This window comes from Oncorhynchus kisutch, linkage group LG21 (assembly GCF_002021735.2).
Source record: "Oncorhynchus kisutch isolate 150728-3 linkage group LG21, Okis_V2, whole genome shotgun sequence".
NCBI lineage: Eukaryota > Metazoa > Chordata > Actinopteri > Salmoniformes > Salmonidae > Oncorhynchus > Oncorhynchus kisutch.
In genome coordinates, this window is record NC_034194.2 from 4,144,775 (window position 1) to 4,166,093 (window position 21,319).

The window sequence follows — 21,319 nt, forward strand, 5'->3', positions numbered from 1 at the left end:
AAAGGCGGCCAAATGAGGTGTTGGCTTTAGGGATGATCAGTGAGATACACCTGCTGGAGCGCGTGCTACGGATGGGTGTTGCCATCGTGACCAGTGAGCTGAGATAAGGCGGAGCTTTACCTAGCATAGACTTGTAGATGACCTGGAGCCAGTGGGTCTGGCGACGAATATGTAGCGAGGGCCAGCCGACTAGAGCATACAAGTCGCAGTGGTGGGTGGTATAAGGTGCTTTAGTGACAAAACGGATGGCACTGTGATAGACTGCATCCAGTTTGCTGAGTAGAGTGTTGGAAGCCATTTTGTAGATGACATCGCCGAAGTCGAGGATCGGTAGGATAGTCAGTTTTACTAGGGTAAGCTTGGCGGCTTGAGTGAAGGAGGCTTTGTTGCGGAATAGAAAGCAGACTCTTGATTTGATTTTCGATTGGAGATGTTTGATATGAGTCTGGAAGGAGAGTTTGCAGTCTAGCCAGACACCTAGGTACTTATAGACGTCCACATATTCTAGGTCGGAACCATCCAGGGTGGTGATGCTAGTCGGGCATGCAGGTGCAGGCAGCGACCGGTTGAAAAGCATGCATTTGGTTTTACTAGCGTTTAAGAGCAGTTGGAGGCCACGGAAGGAGTGTTGTATGGCATTGAAGCTTGTTTGGAGGTTAGATAGCACAGTGTCCAAAGACGGGCCGAAAGTATATAGAATGGTGTCGTCTGCGTAGAGGTGGATCAGGGAATCGCCCGCAGCAAGAGCAACATCATTGATATACACAGAGAAAAGAGTCGGCCCGAGAATTGAACCCTGTGGCACCCCCATAGAGACTGCCAGAGGACCGGACAGCATGCCCTCCGATTTGACACACTGAACTCTGTCTGCAAAGTAATTGGTGAACCAGGCAAGGCAGTCATCCGAAAAACCGAGGCTACTGAGTCTGCCGATAAGAATATGGTGATTGACAGAGTCGAAAGCCTTGGCAAGGTCGATGAAGACGGCTGCACAGTACTGTCTTTTATCGATGGCGGTTATGATGTCGTTTAGTACCTTGAGTGTGGCTGAGGTGCACCCATGACCGGCTCGGAAACCAGATTGCACAGCGGAGAAGGTACGGTGGGATTCGAGATGGTCAGTGACCTGTTTGTTGACTTGGCTTTCGAAGACCTTAGATAGGCAGGGCAGGATGGATATAGGTCTGTAACAGTTTGGGTCCAGGGTGTCTCCCCCTTTGAAGAGGGGGATGACTGCGGCAGCTTTCCAATCCTTGGGGATCTCAGACGAGATGAAAGAGAGGTTGAACAGGCTGGTAATAGGGGTTGCGACAATGGTGGCAGATAGTTTCAGAAATAGAGGGTCCAGATTGTCAAGCCCAGCTGATTTGTACGGGTCCAGGTTTTGCAGCTCTTTCAGAACATCTGCTATCTGGATTTGGGTAAAGGAGAACCTGGAGAGGCTTGGGCGAGGAGCTGCGGGGGGGGCGGAGCTGTTGGCCGAGGTTGAAGTAGCCAGGCGGAAGGCATGGCCAGCCGTTGAGAAATGCTTATTGAAGTTTTCGATAATCATGGATTTATCAGTGGTGACCGTGTTACCTAGCCTCAGTGCAGTGGGCAGCTGGGAGGAGGTGCTCTTGTTCTCCATGGACTTCACAGTGTCCCAGAACTTTTTGGAGTTGGAGCTACAGGATGCAAACTTCTGCCTGAAGAAGCTGGCCTTAGCTTTCCTGACTGACTGCGTGTATTGGTTCCGGACTTCCCTGAACAGTTGCATATCACGGGGACTATTCGATGCTATTGCAGTCCGCCACAGGATGTTTTTGTGCTGGTCGAGGGCAGTCAGGTCTGGGGTGAACCAAGGGCTGTATCTGTTCTTAGTTCTGCATTTTTTGAACGGAGCATGCTTATCTAAAATGGTGAGGAAGTTACTTTTAAAGAATGACCAGGCATCCTCAACTGACGGGATGAGGTCAATGTCCTTCCAGGATACCCGGGCCAGGTCGATTAGAAAGGCCTGCTCACAGAAGTGTTTTAGGGAGCGTTTGACAGTGATGAGGGGTGGTCGTTTGACTGCGGCTCCGTAGCGGATACAGGCAATGAGGCAGTGATCGCTGAGATCCTGGTTGAAGACAGCGGAGGTGTATTTGGAGGGCCAGTTGGTCAGGATGACGTCTATGAGGGTGCCCTTGTTTACAGAGTTAGGGTTGTACCTGGTGGGTTCCTTGATGATTTGTGTGAGATTGAGGGCATCTAGCTTAGATTGTAGGACTGGCGGGGTGTTAAGCATATCCCAGTTTAGGTCACCTAACAGAACAAACTCTGAAGCTAGATGGGGGGCGATCAATTCACAAATGGTGTCCAGGGCACAGCTGGGAGCTGAGGGGGGTCGGTAGCAGGTGGTGAGAGACTTATTTCTGGAGAGAGTAATTTTCAAAATTAGTAGTTCGAACTGTTTGGGTATGGACCTGGAAAGTATGACATTACTTTGCAGGCTATCTCTGCAGTAAACTGCAACTCCTCCCCCTTTGGCAGTTCTATCTTGACGGAAGATGTTATAGTTGGGTATGGAAATCTCTGAATTTTTGGTGGCCTTCCTGAGCCAGGATTCAGACACAGCAAGGACATCAGGGTTAGCAGAGTGTGCTAAAGCAGTGAGTAAGTCAAACTTAGGGAGGAGGCTTCTGATGTTGACATGCATGAAACCAAGGCTTTTTCGAACACAGAAGTCAACAAATGAGGGTGCCTGGGGACATGCAGGGCCTGGGTTTACCTCCACATCACCCGCGGAACAGAGAAGGAGTAGTATGAGGGTGCGGCTAAAGGCTATCAAAACTGGTCGCCTAGAGCGTTGGGGACAGAGAATAAGAGGAGCAGGTTTCTGGGCATGGTAGAATATATTCAGGGCATAATGCGCAGACAGGGGTATGGTGGGGTGCGGGTACAGCGGAGGTAAGCCCAGGCACTGGGTGATGATGAGAGAGGTTGTATCTCTGGACATGCTGGTAGTAATGGGTGAGGTCACCGCATGTGTGGGAGGTGGGACAAAGGAGTTATCAGGGGTATGAAGAGTGGAACTAGGGGCTCCATTGTGAACTAAAACAATGATAACTAACCTGAACAACAGTATACAAGGCATATTGACATTTGAGAGAGACATACAGCGAGGCATACAGTAATCACAGGTGTTGAATTGGGAAAGCTAGCTAAAACAGTAGGTGAGACAACAGCTAATCAGCTAGCACAACAACAGCAGGTAAAATGGCGTAGACTAGGCAACGGGGCCAACAGATAAAACAAACAAGCAGAATGGAGTACCGTGATTTATGGACAGTCCAGCGTGCATCAGCTATGTAGCCAAGAGATCAGTGTCCAGGGGGCAGCGGTGGATGGGGAAGGGAAGCTGGACTGGCGAGTGTTATCCAGGTTAAAAAAAACGAGGTAGCAGTTAGCGGACCGGAGCTGGACAAGCTAGCAGTTAGCAGGCCGAATTAGCAAGCAGGGAGATAGCGAGGGCTAGAGAGTTAGCCTTTGGGGGACGTCGCGATGGGGTGAGTCTGTTTATTCCTCTTCATGCGGTGACATCGATAGACCGGTCGTGGGCCCGGGTATTGTAGCTCAGGAGTATGCTACGGTGGTAGCGCAGGCCGGGCTAGCTTCAAGCTAAGTGGGTGGAAACGCTAGCCAGGGGTAATCATCCGGGGTTGCGGTTTAGCTAGATAGCTAGTTGTGAAGATCCAGCGTATTTGGAAGCTTAGGTTTAGCAAAATGTTTTTAAAGGGATAGCTATGTAAAAAACGAAAAATATGTAAAAAACGAAAAATATGTAAAAAAACGAAAAATAAACAAAATATAAACAAAATATACAGGGACACGACACGACAGGACGACTTACTGCTACGCCATCTTGGACCAGGTAACCAGGTTTTGGGCTAAAATATCCTGGTAGTGGGTAAAGTTCATTTATCTATTTTATACATACATTTTTAATCATCTTTATCAAGGGTATCAATAACTAGGTGCTTATTTTGATATCTAGTTATTTGACTGAATCAGAAATACAGATGTGGAGTAGATGTAGAGTTTGTTTTAAATTATCATAACTAATCAAACAACACTTGTTGCTCGTTGTATGTGTAGATATAATATTCATATTTAATAGAGAGAAAAAAACGTTTCCCTTAACTGCTTTATAATATTATAATTCAATGAAGAAGAAAAAAAAGTTTTCCCTCCTCAACTGCGTTTACTCCTTCCAGACAGCAGATGGCGATATGTTTGTTTCAGGCGATGTTTCTAGTGTGACGTATAATCTAGTGGACGGAACGCTTCTTCAACAACTGCAGCCACCTCGGTAGCTCGCTAGCCAACAAAGTCGGAACAGTCAAGTTCTTTAGACAATTTCGTGGTTCATTTTCCACAATGATTTAAACATACTTATGTGGAAACAACTAGCTACCACATTTAATTTAATATTTAAGTTGTAAGTCAACTAGCTGGCTGGTTAAGTTAGCACTAGTCTAGTCGCTAATGCTAACTAGCTAACATCCCCGAACATGAGTTCACTAAGCTACTCTCCTCCTGCTAAAGAAGAGAGGATCTGCTGGACGGAGAAAGAAGTTCTCGTGAAAGAGGAGGAAGAAGAAGAGGCTGTTACAATACAAAAACAAGTAGAGGGTGAGGCTGTTACAGTGAAAGAAGAAGAGAAAGGCGTTACAGAGAAAGACGCCTTCAGAGTAAAAGAGGAAGGGGCTGTTATTGTGAAAGAAAAGGAGGAAGATGCAGTTTTTGGAATGGAGGATGAAGTGAAAGAAGATGAAGACGTTTTTGGAATGGAGGATGAAGAGGGGGAGATTACTGTCACATTAGAGGAGGACGAAGAAGAGAAGACTGGAGAACTGATTAACACCAGTAAATACAGTGAGTACTATCTTATTAAACAGGGACATTGATCTGATTAACACCAGTAAGTAAATACAGTGAGTACTATCTTATCAAACAGGGACACAAACTCTGCAGTTGTTGAACTAATGTGTGATTTTTAAAGGGGCATTCCACACTTGAATATGTTTTTGTACTGTATGAATTGTTCATGACGTCCTCCAGTGATTTTTAACTTTTCCTGTTGAAAAGTGATATATAAATACAGTAAAGTATAAACACACTAAACGGAAACAAATAAATGTTTTGAGCAAAATAGTTTTTTTTTTAGACAACTGCAAACTTGAAGGAGTGAGTAATGTCATAGTAAGGCCTTCAAGGACTTGGCTTAATGGGAAATCGTGATGTCATCCAATAGGCGACAGATCTTAATGTGAATATTCATTATTCTTTTTTAAATCCTAACTGTTCTGTCAAGTTAGTTGTTGATCATTACTAGAAAGCTATTTTCAAGTCTTGCCATAGACTTTCAAGACGATTTATGTCCAAACTGTAGCTGGTTTAGGTTATTGTCCTGTTAGTACAGTTTTTTTGTATTCAGATCTCTGAAATGCTCTCTAACTACGTAACATTTAGTGTCTCCTTATGTTAAGCTGGGAAAACAGTTTTCATGGGCACAGAAATCCTAAATCATTTCAGAGTTCGCAAAATTAAATGGTTCTAACCGAGAGTCACCGTAACTGTATTCACAACACCCAAATGGATAATGTCATCAACGCGGGTCTTCAATAATTAGACATTCTTAATACTGTAGTTACAGTGGGGAGTATGATACACTGCCGATTTTGCAGGTTTTCCTACTTACAAAGCATGTAGAGGTCTGTAATTGTTGTCATAGGCACACTTCAGCTGTGAGAGACGGAATCTAAAACACAAATCCAGAAAATCACATTGTATGATTTTTAAGTAATTCATTTGCATTTTATTGCATGACATAAGTATTTGATCACCTACCAACCCGTAGGAATTCTGGCTTTCACAGACCTGTTAGTCTTTCTTTAAGAAGCCCTCCTGTTCTCCACTCATTACCTATATTAACTGCACCTGTTTGAAATCTTTACCTGTATAAAAGACAGCTGTCCACACACTCAATCAAACAGACTCCAACCTCTCCACATTGGCCAAGACCAGAGAGCTGTGTAAGGACATCAGGGTTAAAATTGTAGACCTACACAAGGCTGGGATGGGCTACAGGACAATAGGCAAGCAGCTTGGTCAGAAGGCAACAACTGTTGGCGCAATTATTAGAAAATGGAAGAAGTTCAAGATGAAGGTCAATCGCCCACGGTCTGAGGCTCCATGCAAGATCTCAACTCGTGGGGCATCAATGATCATGAGGAAGGTGAGGGATCAGCCCGGAACTACAGAGAGCTGGGACCACAGTCTCAAAGAAAACCATTAGTAACACACTACGCCGTCATGGATTAAAATCCTGCAGCGCACGCAAGGACCCCCTGCTCAAGCCAGCGCATGTCCAGGCTTGTCTGAAGTTTGCCAATGACTATCTGGATAATCCAGAGGAGGAATGGGAGAAGGTCATGTGGTCTGATGAGACAAAAATTGAGCTTTTTGGTCCAAACTCCACTCGCCGTGTTTGGAGGAAAAAGAAGAATGAGTACAACCCCAAGAACACCATCCCAACCGTGAAGCAGGGAGGTGGAAATATCATTCTTTGGGGATGCTTTTCTGCAAAGGGGACAGGACGACTGCACCGTATTGATGGGAGGATGGATGGGGCCATGTATCGTGAGATCTTGGCCAACAACCTCCTTCCCTCAGTAAGAGCATTGAAGATGGGTCGTAACTGGGTCTTACCGCATGACAACGACCCAAAACACACAGCTCGGGCAACTACGAAGTGGCTCCGTAAGATGTATCTCAAGGTCCTAGAGTGGCCTAGCCAGTCTCCAGACCTGATCCCAATAGAGAATCTTTGAAGAGAGCTGAAAGTCCGTATTGCCCAGCAACAGCCCCGAAACCTGAAAGATCTGGAGAAGGTCTGTATGGAGGAGTGGGCCAAAATCCCTGCTGCAGTGTGTGCGAACCTGGTCAAGAACTACAGGAAACGTATAATCTCTGTAATTGCAAACAAAGGTTTCTGTACCAATTATTAAGTTCTGCTTTTCTGATGTATCAAATACTTATGTCATGCAATAAAATGCAAATTAATTACTTAAATCATGCAATGTGATTTTTCTGGATTTTTGTTTTAGATTCCGTCTCTCACAGTTGAAGTGTACCTATGATGAAAATTACAGACCTGCACAATTGGCAGTGTATCAAATACTTGTTCTCCCCACTGTATGTAGCTAGTCATATGTTCAACTATCATCAGCTGATCCAGGAAATCATTTTCTGAATGCCAGTTGAATGACAAACATCATGACATGGAACAACAACCAAAGTGCTTCTTCATTCATTACTCTGGTAAAGACAGTTATGCCGTGCTCCATGTTGGATCCAACATCCCCAACAAATTGATGTTTATAACGTGTTATTGTCTGCTTGATTTACAGTAGGGTCTCGTTAGTCTGGTTGGACACGGAGATATTTCGCTCATAATGTGTAGAGAACTGTTCCTTGATGGATAGGCTATATTTATTGTATTTTTATTTAACCTTTATTTAACCAGATGAGCAGATGATGGTGTGTAAGTAGTGCTACTCATGTGCAAAAGAGCAGCAAAGTAAATAAAAACAATATGGGGATGAGGTAGGTAGATTGGGTGGGCTATTTACAGATGGACTATGCACAGCTGCAGTGATCGGTTAGCTGCTCAGATAGCGGATGTTTAAAGTTAGTGAGGGAAATGTAAGTCTCCAGGACTATAGAACCACACACATAGCTATTTTCCTTAATTCAGGACATTTAGAATGACAACACATTACAGAGTAGTTTAGTGGGATTATTCACAAAAGTATCTGGTGATCAGGTTATGAAATGTCATGACAAAGACATTTTAGTTTCCATGTTTCACCTGAAATATTAAATGATTTATAGTCCTGTTGTTAGGTGAAGTTATGGGTCTACAGTAGGTCTATGTTGTTGTTAGGTGAAGTTATGGGTTCTACAGTAGGTCTATGTTGCTGTTAGGTGAAGTTATGGTCCAATTTGGCAAACACTTAGTGGACAAACCCTTATTGTCAACCCTTTTTGGCAAAGCTAGCCAAATTGCATTTTAAGTGTTTAAAAAAGAAGAAGTATAAAGCAGTTGATTTGCAACAGTAACACAAACATTATATTAAGCAGGACATTCAAACGAGCCTTACATTTCTAATCCCAAAAGTAATGTGAAATGCACTCATAAGCAACCTGGAAATTTTGCTGTCAGCCTATGAAAAATCCAGTGAGTTTTCCCCCACGGTGGTGAATTAGTGAATAGAGACAGAGCTTAATGTGAGCTTACTTGAGTAGCACTCCTGATCTTGCGATAATAGGGAGCTGTAATATTCAGAATACATTGTGGAAACTAAAGTCTTTGCTCAACATTTTTGCTCCATGCAGATATACTACATCCATAACTAGTGGTTTCCTCATTACCATGGAGGAGTTTCTGCAATCAAATTGTGTGTGCATCGCAATTTTACCCAACACAGAAAGGGGCCTGTATTGGAGACCAAAAGTCATCTGGCACACTGCTTAGGATTTCAAAAACTTTAATAACTTATTTCTGGTTACTACTAATGTGAAAACAAGACTAAATATAACTATTGTTGCTATCTTGACAGTCTTGTCAAATAATTTAACAGACGTCAATTGTTGTACAACTTCATGGGTATGCTCTGGGCATCATCTTTTACCTCAAATAAACAGTGGATTTCTGCTGTTGTGGGACTTTATCCATCTGTCTGACTTTGTAATTCACACAGGAGAGAGACGGGACTATCGTGGATCCTCTGGGGATCCTCAACAATATCATGATGCTGATGAGGCAGAGAGTCTCTCCAGATCAGAACTACGCAAGAAACACCAGCAGAGATGTATAGGGAAGAAATCTCACTGCTGCTCTGACTGTGGGAAAAGATTCAACTCTTCATCAGACCTTAAAATACATCAACGAATTCACACTGGAGAAAAACCTTATGGCTGTGATCACTGTGGGAAGTGTTTTACTACATCTAGCTATGTAACTATACACCAGAGAACACACACAGGAGAGAAACCATATGTCTGTAGTCAATGTGGGAAGAGTTTTATACGGCTACAAACCCTGAAAGCACACCATAGAATACATACTGGAGAAAAACCTTTTGGCTGTGATCACTGTGAGAAGAGTTTTTCTACATCTAGCTATCAAATTATACACCAGAGAACACACACAGGAGAGAAACCATATAGCTGTAGTCAATGTGGGAAGTGTTTTACACACATCAAAAGCCTGATAGTACACCAGCGGACACACACAGGAGAGAAACCTTATAGCTGTAATCAATGTGGGAAGAGTTTTTCCACATCTAGCTATGTAACTATACACCAGAGAACACACACAGGAGAGAAACCATATAGCTGTAATCAATGTGGGAAGAGTTTTACTCAGCTAAACAGCCTGATAGTACACCAGCGGACACACACTGGAGAGAAACCTTTTAACTGTGATCAATGTGGGAAGAGTTTTGCTACATCTAGCTGTCTGACGACACACCAGAGAACACACACAGGAGAGAAATCTCTTAGCTGTAATCAATGTGGGAAGAGATACTCTGATAAAAGATCACTGATTAAACATCAGAAAATACATGGAGTTGTTTCATGATATCAATGAAATAATGTCTCAATGTAGAACCTAAACGTTTGCCCCCTGTTCTATTGATTTCAGCATGATATGGATATTCGGGACAAATCCAGGCTCTGAATTGATAAAGTACTATTTATAAGCTTTAACAAAAACTGACTAACAAAAAATTAGTTGTGTTACACTTACCACGTTGGTGACCCACTTGAATTAAAATGCACCACTTCAAATTGTAGCGAGCTGTTTTCTACAAATTGTCCTTTAACCAATGCTGTACACATTATTCTCAGATTCCGTGTGGTTTTTAAGCTCTTAAACTCATCGATATCATGTTGAAATCAATTATGACTGATAAGTGTTGCGTTCCTTTGTTTAGCGACCCCTACATTTAAATGCATCACTCCAAAATGTAGCTGACTGTCTTATGCAGGTTGTCCTTTAACTAGTGAGGTGAAAGATTTCTCCTTCCATTAGTTTTTTTTAGTTGTGTTAATTTCAACATCAGGTACAACCTGATTTCCCCCCTAATTGATATCAGTGATTTATTGCTACTTGTCAAAACAACAGTGTTTCTGGTGCTTGTGCAGTTAAAAATAAAGAGTAATATGATTCTTGTGGCAGATGTTTGTGTATATAGCACATGTTATGTTTTCAATATATCACAAACTGTTTCTGCATATTGGTTATTGATTTGGACATGTTAAAACTGTGTTTTGTCATTGGGGCTGTCCCAGCTAGCAAAATATAATTGAAAAGATGTTGAAAGAAGACCAATCGGTTGAAAGATGTATTTTCTGGGCGTTTTTTTCAATTACTTGATATTTCATATTTACAATTGAATAATCACAATTATTTACGCAATCAACTGACCATTTTTGGGTACAATTATATTGACACTGTTGCCCTACTTTTATAATATCAGGGTTCATTCTCACATGTGCCAACCCAAATGTACTAGAGCATGACATTGGGGACCGGGCCCCGATCCAACAACATGTCTATCTAGTGAACCCTGAAAAGAGAGAGAGAAGCTCCGCAGTGAGGTGGAAAGTTACTACGGATATTGCAAGAGTTTCCTCTTGAAATCAGACATGTCTGTTGTAAGGACAACTTGGTTGCTGATTCTCTAAAGGGTGGGCAGTCAAAAAGGTTTGAGTTTTGCGTTTAGCCATTGCGTTGCCATGGATCCCAATTGATTTTGACTGCAAGTTATTTTGACAGAGTTCTAGAAGCTAGTGAGTTTTAGGAACACGGGAGTTCTAGAAGCTAGTGAGTTTTAGGAACACGAGAGTTCTAGAAGCTAGTGAGTTTTTCAAAACTTGTGAGTTTCAGAAAGAAAAAGGAGAAAAAAATGTATATATTTAAAATTTGTTTTTGCTTGTTTTTAATTGTTGCCTTCCAGTAGACACCATGTTTTATATTGGTGAAGCATTGTAGTTGATTATAATGTGAAATGGAAGTTGTTTTCTGTTGGTGGTGAGCAAACATTTCCAACAAAAATATAGGATATATTTGTTGTCTTAAGGGGGGGAAGGTGTTACAGGCTTTGGTTTTTCCATTTATGTTTTGAGGTTGGACTTTAGCACATAGGAAAAGGGGATACCTAGTCAGAATGCATTCAACTGAAATGTGTCTTCGGTGCATTGATTGGTTTCACCTCGTTAGTCAGTATGTGTTACACCTGTGCTGGCTTGTCCATCTCATTAGTGGGAAGGTGTTTCACCTGAGCTGGTCCAGGTTCTATGTAGGAGTGTCTGGCCCAGTGCTCCAGTTGTCTTGATAGAAGTGGAGAGGCAACATCTTTAGTTGCGCTACCTTTTTGGTTTGCTTCCTGTCTTTAAGTGTGGTGTGGGTTTTTCTTTTGTATGCCTCTTCTTGGGCAGATTTAGTGGGTGTCGTGGTGGGTGTCTTTTAGGTCCCAGTTGTTGTTACTAGTCAACTTTCAGTGGACACCCCCATAGTGTCTTTCAGAACCCCTCCAAAAACCCCACCTGTTTAGTTGTGGTTGTTAGTGACTCTTTGTTAGTTCCCTTTTCTCTTTGAGCAACATTTTAGACTTGTTTTATGGGGAACGTAAAAACAATGTAGTAAAACAAGCTTATATTTTGGGTTGGATATTGCATCATTTAAAAAAAAATGTTTTAATCAATGGCATTTCCTTAGAATGTTCATTAGTCTTTCAGTTGTTAGTCTTGTTTTTTTATCCTCATGTTTGTTGTGTACTAAATATTGTTTATTTTAATTGTTTTTCTCCTGTGAAGTCATCGCGTTCCATCCATGTCTAAAATGTGCTGTATAAATAAAGCTTGATTTGAACAAACAAATGAACCCAATGACTGACCAATCAAGACTCTTGCCAAACCAATGAACAAATATGTGTAAAAGCAACACATTTCTTGGTCCATCTTAATATGAAAAACTCACTTTTCAAGCCTGCTGAAGGAGTGGTAAACACCACCCCCGGCTCTACCAGAGGCTTGAGGTGGTCTCCCACAGCTCTGCTTATGTAATGTTCTGTGGCCTTGCTGTTCCATTTCTTGACTGCCCCTGCAACACATTTAGTCATAGTATATAAATAATTTAGGGCCGGTTTCACATACAAGGCTTAAGCTTAGTCCCAGGCCAAAATGCTTGTTTGAGCTGTCTTAACTCAAAGCAATTTGCACAGACTTACCTTAAAATAGTGGTATATGTTGCCTGTTCTGGACTAAACATAGCCGATTGCAAGTGGGCAGATTAGAGCTACTTTAGGTCTAAATGGAAGTTTAAATTAATCTTTCAAAGAGGCAGGTTTAACTTCTGCTTCGTGCTGTTTGTGAGGGAGCAAGGACTATTTGAAGGCCAACATGCACTACAGAGTCCAGCCAGACCAGTACTTGTGGATAGGAGTAATCCATTAAATTACTTTGAGACCACTTTCGTATGTACAAAGAAAATGCATTGGAGATAATATCTCTGCTTGAGCCTAGACTTTCCTCTCTGTCTCAAAGAGGAAGGCCTTTACCCAATTCTCTCGAAGTTCTGATCACTTTGAGGTTTTTGGCATCTGGAGTCTTTTATCGTGAAACTGGCTATTTGTGTGGTGCCAGTGAAGCAACTGTGTGTTTAATCGTTCACAAAGTCTGCAGGGCCATTTGTGATCTGAGGAGTCTTTACATCAAGTTTCCTGATGCTGCTGGCCAAGCCAACTATAAGTGCAATTCTATGAATATGGGCAGTTCCCAGGAGTGATTGGCTGGTTAGATGGATGTCATGTTCCCATCAAGTGTCCATCAACTCCTGATGCTGAGGAACACCGTAACCATAACAGCTGGTTTTCCATCAACTCCTGATGCTGAGGAGTACTGCAACCATAACAACTGGTTTTCCGTCAACTGATGCTGAGGAGTAACGTAACCATAACAACTGGTTTACCATCAACTCCTGATGCCGAGGAGTACCGTAAACATAACTGGTTTTCCGTCAAGTCCTGATGCAGAGGAGTACCGTAACCATAACAACTGGTTTTCCATCAACTCCTGATGCTGAGGAGTACCGTAACCATAACAACTGGTTTTCCAGCCACTGCTGATGCTGAGGAGTACCGTAACCATAACAACTGATTTCCATCAACTCCTGATGCTGATGAGTACCGTAACCATAACAACTGGTTTTCCATCAACTCCTGATGCTGAGGAGTACCGTAAACATAACAACTGGTTTTCCATCAACTCCTGATGCTGATGAGTACCGTTACCATAATAACTTGTTTTCCATCAACTCCTGATGCTGAGGAGTACCGTAACCATAACTGGTTTTCCATCAATGTTCAGGGTGGATGCACTCCTCATTTAGAGTTCTCAAACATTGTTGCCCGTTGGAAAGGTGCAACTCAGGATGGAAGGATTTCCCTCAACTCTTCTTTGGTCTCAGTTTCAGAGAGGACAACATAGTGGACTACTACTTGGTGACAGTGGATATTAGGGTAAGAAACATGGTCTACTAATAGTTACATAGTAACATGGTCTACTAATAGTTACTATATATTAATATGGTCTACTAATAGTTACTACATAGAAACATGATCTACTAATAGTTACTACATAGTAACATGGTCTACTAATAGTTACTATATATTAATATGGCCTACTAATAGTTACTACATAGCAACATGGTCTACTAATAGTTACTACATAGTAATCTGGTCAGAGTAACTTTTTATTCACTCCAGACATAAATCCCACAACAGCTGAGCAGCAAAGATACAACAGAGCTCATATCCACACGAGAGGGATGGTCGAGCGTATGTTTGGAGTATGGAAAAATAGATGTGCCCATGACTGAGGCAGATGTATCCGTGGCTGAGGCAGATGTGCTCATGACTGAGGCAGATGTGCTCATGACTGAGGCAGATGTGCTCATGACTGAGGCAGATGTGTCCATGGCTGAGGCAGATGTCCACATAACTGAGGCAGATGTACCCATCACTGAGGCATAGAATATCTATGCTCTCATACTCTCGATACATTTATCACACACCTGGCTCCTGTTATCTAACAAAAGACCGTTTGTTCTCTACACTACGTTCTGTATGTGTCCCCCGCAACTCATTGTACAGTTCCTGTTTTTATGTTATTCTGTATTTTTCCATCACGAGAAAGGCCCATGGCCCTGAAACTGTTGACAATGTCTCAAGTCAGCTATGTTGCATAACACATACACCTACACAAGCCAACAGCAGATAATATTCAATCACATATGATATGGTAATGGACTATAGTGCATAACACAAAACCTCACAGTTTCTGATGGGAAATACAGTTGAAACATTTGAGTGATATATGTTCTATTCTTAAAGAATCAATGGCTTTACAGCAGTGTTTAATTGTCGGGGGAAATGTTCAAATTTTTTGGGGGGGTTCCGGGGTCCTCCCCCCCTCAAAACAAAATATGTATAAGTACTGAAAAGTTTGGTTCTGGTGACTTTTTAAAAGGAAAAAACTCAAATAAACCACCTAAAATCGCATTTCCACCCCCAGAAATGAGCTCAACAAATTGGTAAAATGATTATACAGGATGCAATTTAAGTTTGAGTGCTGCAGTTATCTAAAGAAACACAACAGAGACCTTCTTTCTGAAATAAAAACTTTATCTTGACAAATTTAACATTTGCCTGAACATGAATCAGAGCTCACTAATTCATGTTCATCACAAAAAAGGCCATTGGAAATCTCTTTCCAGATTCTGACAAAAACCAAGTTCTGACATAGTTTACAGCCGTTGTCAGAGCACTTTATTCTTCTGGGCTTTCGGGAAAAAGATTTCCGAACACCCTCCTGTATTTGAGCTCCTTGATGTGGGGGCTGTTGATGGAGAGCCGCATGCAGGCGGCTAGATGCTCTCCCTACATTCTGTTCCTCAAGTTAGGCTCGTTAGGCTCGGATTCAATCCTTCAATTATTCCGCTCTTTACCTCGGTGTGAACAGGAACAATTCATGCTACTAAAACAAACAATTGAAACACGAGACTGTCTTACGTTGCACCAACTAAACTGACCCTTAGTGGTAGAGCGTGATCACCCCCTGGACTTTGTGTGGTTCTCATAGTTTCCTAATAACAAACAATGTCCTGGCTACTACAACAATAAGTAAGATGGCTAAACATGTGACCTAGACGATGAAGGTTAAGCATGGATCAGGTTAGCAACGATTCCCAAGTGAATGAAGAGATACAAGACAGCAAATGTGAGTACTTCTCGGCTAGGTGCATAATTAGGCTGCCCTCGCTCGATAATATGACAGTGGTTGTAGAGGGTGGTTGTAGAGGGTGCAACAGGTCAGCACCTCATTAGTAAATGTCAGATGGCTTTTCATAGCCGAGCATTCAGCGTTAGAGACAGCAGGTGCGGTAGAGAGAGAGTTGAAAACAGCAGATCCGTGATAAGGTAGCACGTCCGGTGAACATGTCAGGGTTCCATAGCCGGAGGTAAAACAGTTGAAACTCGAGCAGCAGCACGACCAGGTGGACTGGGGACAGCAAGGAGTCATCAGGACAGGTAGGTCTATGTTGTTGTTAGATTAAGTTATGTGTCATACAGTAGGTCTATGTTATTGTTAGGGGAAGTTGTGGTTCCTACTATAGGTCTGTAGTTAGGTGAAGTTATGGGTCCTACAGTAAGTAGTTGTTGTTACGTGAAGTTGTGTCTCAATTTGGCATACACAAAGTGTACAAACACTCATTGTAAGGCTGATGGAAAAGCTAGCCAAAGAGCATTTTACTTGTTGAAGTATAAAGCAGTTGATTTGTGGCAATAACACAAACATATTAAGCAGGAGATTCAAACGAGCCTTATAATTATTATAATAATAATAGTTGTAATATTCAGAACACATTGTGTGAAAACCAAAACCTTCGTCTAAAACTAAGCGGTTTCCGTATTAGTGTTGTTGAGGTAGGTTCCTTGTCCCTCTCTGGCTTATTGGTGAAATCAGCAGTCAGACAATATCTTCTTTAAGTAAACCAATCAAACCTTTATTTAATGCAATTGCAGACAGAAGTTGACAACAGGAACATAACGTATGTTTCCCAGTAAGTTCTGTACCCCACCTAAGGGCACAGCTGATTTTATACACGTGATCACTCCCTGGTGGTCTGATCACCTACTTCAATGTATGTGTGTATCAATAAGCTGAGGTTACCTTATAAGACAACCTAGTACAGTAGCTTCTCTGAATTTCCTAGGATTGTCCACTGTCACACAAGAACAAAATGTCAAAACCAGACAGTGGTTACTTCTTTTCATCTAGTTTCGGTCTGACTCAGACCCAGACTGCAGGCACACTCTCACAACAGCCAGGGCTTAACCACAAAGACTAATATAGATGCTTGTGCAACGTATAGTGGCAGTTTTTAGACACATAGCAACAGTATCTTATTATAAGGCCTGCAGCAAAACATATGGATCTTAAAGTCCCCTTAATTAATAATGGGGAGGGTCTTTGGCACCCACCCCTACATTCCCCCCTCTGAGACTAATAAGTCTCACAGGTTCAATCATTATATTCTCCTCTGAAATCAGAGTTCGCAAAACCCCAGGATCCATTTGATCCCAGGGATGGCCTACTAAAGGGAGAAACAACTCCTGAGGTTCCTGGAATGGTGGTGGGGTGGGGTGAGAGAGAGAGTTTTCTAAGATCAGCAATCTTATCAATTACCGCAGTCATATTCTCAGAGAAGTCAGGGAGGAGCATAACACAATTATCAGGATCAATAACACCTAGTACGTTACAGTGTCCTCCTTCCTTCGCCAAAAGATAATCTAAAGCCAACTCTTAGTGGCCGACGACAGCTTTCAGATTTTGGACATCTAATGAGAGTTGGCTAAATCCTTGGATTGTTAAATTCATATTGGCCTGTAAAGAATAGGTTAAATTAGTCACCCACTTTCCCAGGACAGCCACACCCCAGGAGGGTATGGTCATTGGTCATCTTGTTAACATCTCATAAGGTGTACACCCAATACCTTTGTTAAGGCTGTTGCGCATTTTCATGCGGACAAGGGGCAAGCATTCCACCCAGCTCATTTTTGTGGAATGGTAGGCTTATGCCCCCCTTTGATAATTTAATTAACCCTCTCTGTAATCCCGTTACTCCACGGGTGATAGATGGACACAAACTTCTCATCAACACCCATCATTTTGGCCACATGGGCAACCATATTTCCCATGAGATGGGTCCCATTGTCTGCAGACAAACCTCAGGCACTCCGAACTAGAGGTCGACCGATTGTTATTTTTCAACGCCGATACAATTATTGGAGGACCAACAAAAGCCGATACCAATTAATCTGCCGATTTTATTTGTAATAATGACAATTACAATAATACTGAATGAAAACTTTTATAATAATATAATACATCAATAAAATCAATTTAGCCTCAAATAAATAATGAAACATGTTCAATTTGGTTTAAATAATGCAAAGACACAGTGTTGGAGAAGAACGTAAAAGTGCAATATGTGCCATGTGAAAAAGCTCATGTTTATGTTCCTTGCTTAGAACATATGAATGCTGGTGGTTCCTTTTAACATGAGTCTTCAATATTACCAGGTAAGAAGTTTTAGGTTGTAGTTAGTAGGACTATTTCTCTCTATACCATTTGTATTTCCTATACCTTTAACTACTGGATGTTCTTATAGGCACTTTAGTATTGCCAGTGTAACAGTATAGCTTCCGTCCCTCTCCTCGCCCCTACCTGGGCTCGAACCAGGAACACATCGACAACAGCCACCCTCGAAGGATCATTACCCATCGCTCCACAAAAGCCGCTACCCTTGCAGAGCAAGGTCTCAGTTTGAGTGATGTCACCGATTTAAACGCTATTAGTGCGCACCCCACTAACTAGCTAGCGATTTCACATCGGTTACACCAGCCTAATCTCGGGAGTTGATAGGCTTGAAGTCATAAACAGCTCAATGCTTGAAGCACAGCGAAGAGCTCCTGGCAAACGCACAAAAGTGCTATTTGAATGAATGCTTACGAGCCTGCTGCTGCCAACCACCGCTCAGTCAAATATCAAATCATAGACTTAATTATAACATAATAACACACAGAAATACAAGCCTTAGGTCATTAAATATGGTCGAATCCAGAAACTATCATTTCGAAAACAAAACGTTTATTCTTTCAGTGAAATACGGAACCATTCCGTATTCTAAGTATAAATATTGCTGTTACATTGTACAAACTTCAATGTTATGTCATAATTATGTACAATTCTGGAAAATTAATTACGGTCTTTGTTAGGAATAAATGGTCTTCACACATTTTGCAACGAGCCAGGCTGCCCAAACTGCTGCATATACCCTGACTGCTTGCACGGAACGCAAGAGAAGTGACACAATTTCCCTAAATATTCATATATACATTTACATTTTAGATATTCATATATACATTTACATTTTAGATGTTTGTTTCATATACTCCCCGATAAACTATACGAAAAGCAGAAAACTGGAATGGTACAGCAATAGGTTGGTACAGCTGTCTGTGAGAAAATGCGAAGAGTAGAGTTATAAGAAATTCATGTTTGCAGGCAATATTAACTAAATATGCAGGTTTAAAAATATGTACTTGTGTATTGATTTTAAAGAAAGCCATTGATGTTTATGGTTAGGTACATTGGTTCCACGACAGTGCTTTTTTCTCGAATGCGCTTGTTAAATCATCACCCGTTTGGCCAAGTAGGCTGTGATTCGATGAGAAATTAACAGGCACCGCATCGATTATATGCAACGCAGGACTCGCTAGATAAACTAGTAATATCATCAACCATGTTTAGTTAACTAGTGATTATGTTAAGATTGATTGTTTTTTATAAGATAAGTTTAATGCTAGCTAGCACCTTACCTTGGCTTCTTGCTGCACCTGCATAACAGGTAGTCAGCCTGCCACGCAGTCTCCTCGTGGAGCACAATGTAAGGCAGGTGGTTAGAGCGTTGGACTAGTACCGGAAGGTTGCAAGATTGAATCCCTGAGCTGACAAGGTAAACATCTGTCGTTCTGCCCCTGAACAAGGCAGTTAACCCACCATTCCTAGGCTGTCATTGAAAATAAGAATGTGTTCTTGCTGACTTTCCTAGTTAAATAAAGGTTTAAAAAAAAATATGCCACAATCGGTGTCCAAAAATGCAGATTACCGATTGTTATGAAAACTTGAAATCACTCCGATTAATCGGTCGACCTCTACTCTGAACCCGAGTATAATTTCCCTAACTAGCAATTTTGCAACTGTACACGCAACGCAGTTGGTAGTGGGATGGTTCCACCCACCTGGTGAACCTGTCAATTATCACCAGGCAGTATCTCTTTCTTTCTTTTCGCTCTACCATGTCTACGGAGTGTAGAATGACCCAAACCAGACCTGGGTAGTAAAACACAGAATGTGGAATGATCTCCAACACCAGACCTGGGAAGTAGAACACAGAGTGTTCTATACATCAAATCACATTTTATTTGTCACATACACTTGTTTAGCAGATGTTATTACGGGTGTAGCAAAATGTTTGTGTTTTTAGCTCCAACAGTCCAGTAACATCTAACAAGTAATATCTAACAATACGCACAATCTAAAGGAAGGGAATTAAGAATATAAAAATAGTTGGACCAGTGATGTCAGAGCGGCATAGACTAAGATACAGTAGAATAGTATAGAATACAGTATATACATATGAGATGAGTAATGCATAGACTAAGATACAGTTGAATAGGATATAATACAGTATATACATATGAGATGAGTAATGCCAGATATGTAAACATGCAGGAGATCCATGAAGGAAAGATAGTGAAGGTGCTCAGTGACGTTGTTGCAAATGGTGGGGAATAACCAATCACAATGAGGGATTGCAAGCTGTGAACGCTTTATCATGCTGGAGACAACCATGGAGAATGTGAATGCAGGATACATCAAGTGTTCCAATGGTGTCGTGGTAATTTCCTGTATTACAAAATAAGGAGAGTTACAAGCCTCACACTAGTCAGAGTTATACTTAAACTTCATTCTTTTATAATATGAGCTTCACCATAGCCCTGTGACTCTCAGATCAATTCAGTGTCTATAAATTAATTCTCAGAGAGTGTCAACATAATGGCAACTGAGATTTTTTTTTATAGCAAAGATCCACCCCCTAGTTGACATGACAAACCACAGATAATAGTAACTTCACAAAGAAAGACTTTTACTTGAGAGAGGAGTATCCCATAGCCAGACAGCATTAGCTATAAATGATCGTTCAGTTTGGTCTCCTAAACGAGGTTCTAATCTCGTTCTTGGCACCACATAGTACCAAAACATTACCTCATCCAATGGCATATATAAATTGTCAATTCTAGAGACTCCGATCTCAAATACACCCCCTCCTGGACAAACTCCCGGAGAGTAGTGAGCCTCTAGGTCATATACAAGATCAAGATAAGGGCAACATCAGAGGGGACATACAATGGTTCCAGACACTGCCATACTCCTCCCCCCAATGGGAAAAGGAGGGAGTGACTGGAGTACAGACATTGTGGAGCCCTTCACATGGTTTAACAGATACCCTCACATATGAAGACAATCCTGACCTCCCCCCTCTCTGGGGAGAGTGACATTTCCCACATAAGCATATTATGAAAGTAGATAAAACATCTTATTTATCAATGTTACCCAACTAATTCTGATTCAGCTACGACAATGGTAAAACGTTTGATTTAATTACATCAAGTGTTCCAATGGTAAATTGTTTGATTTAATTACATCAAGTGTTCCAATGGTGAATTGTTTGAGTTAATTACATCAAGTGTTCCAATGGTAAAACGTTTGAGTTAATTTTGTCCTGACACTGTCACTTTTTGCCTGCTGTTTATTGCCCCCATTTTTTTCTTGAATGATAGTGTTTCACAATATTCCTAAACAAAAAAAGAATCTCAATCTTCTATTGTGTTATTGACTGAACATTTGTTGATGTGTAGCTCTGTGTTGTTTGTTTATGTGTAACTCTGTGTTGTTGTTTTTGTCGCACTGCTTTGCTTTATCTTGGCCAGGTGGCAGTTGTAAATGAGAACTTGTTCTCAACTGGCCTACCTGGTTAAATAAAGATGAAATAAAAAAAAATATTAAAAGAAATGTAGGATCAGTATAGACCTAG

At 41.5% G+C, this 21,319-nt stretch overlaps 1 protein-coding gene across 1 annotated transcript; it reads left to right on the top strand.

Moving 5' to 3' along the window:
• Window positions 1–4,589: 4,589 nt before the first annotated feature.
• Window positions 4,590–11,974, top strand: LOC109866419 (gastrula zinc finger protein XlCGF17.1). Its single transcript, XM_031800096.1, has 2 exons — window positions 4,590–4,899; window positions 8,790–11,974. Exons 1-2 carry the CDS (start codon window positions 4,773–4,775, stop codon window positions 9,671–9,673), a joined length of 1,011 nt encoding a protein of 336 aa, XP_031655956.1. The 5' UTR covers window positions 4,590–4,772; the 3' UTR covers window positions 9,674–11,974.
• The last annotated feature ends 9,345 nt before the right edge of the window (window positions 11,975–21,319 follow it).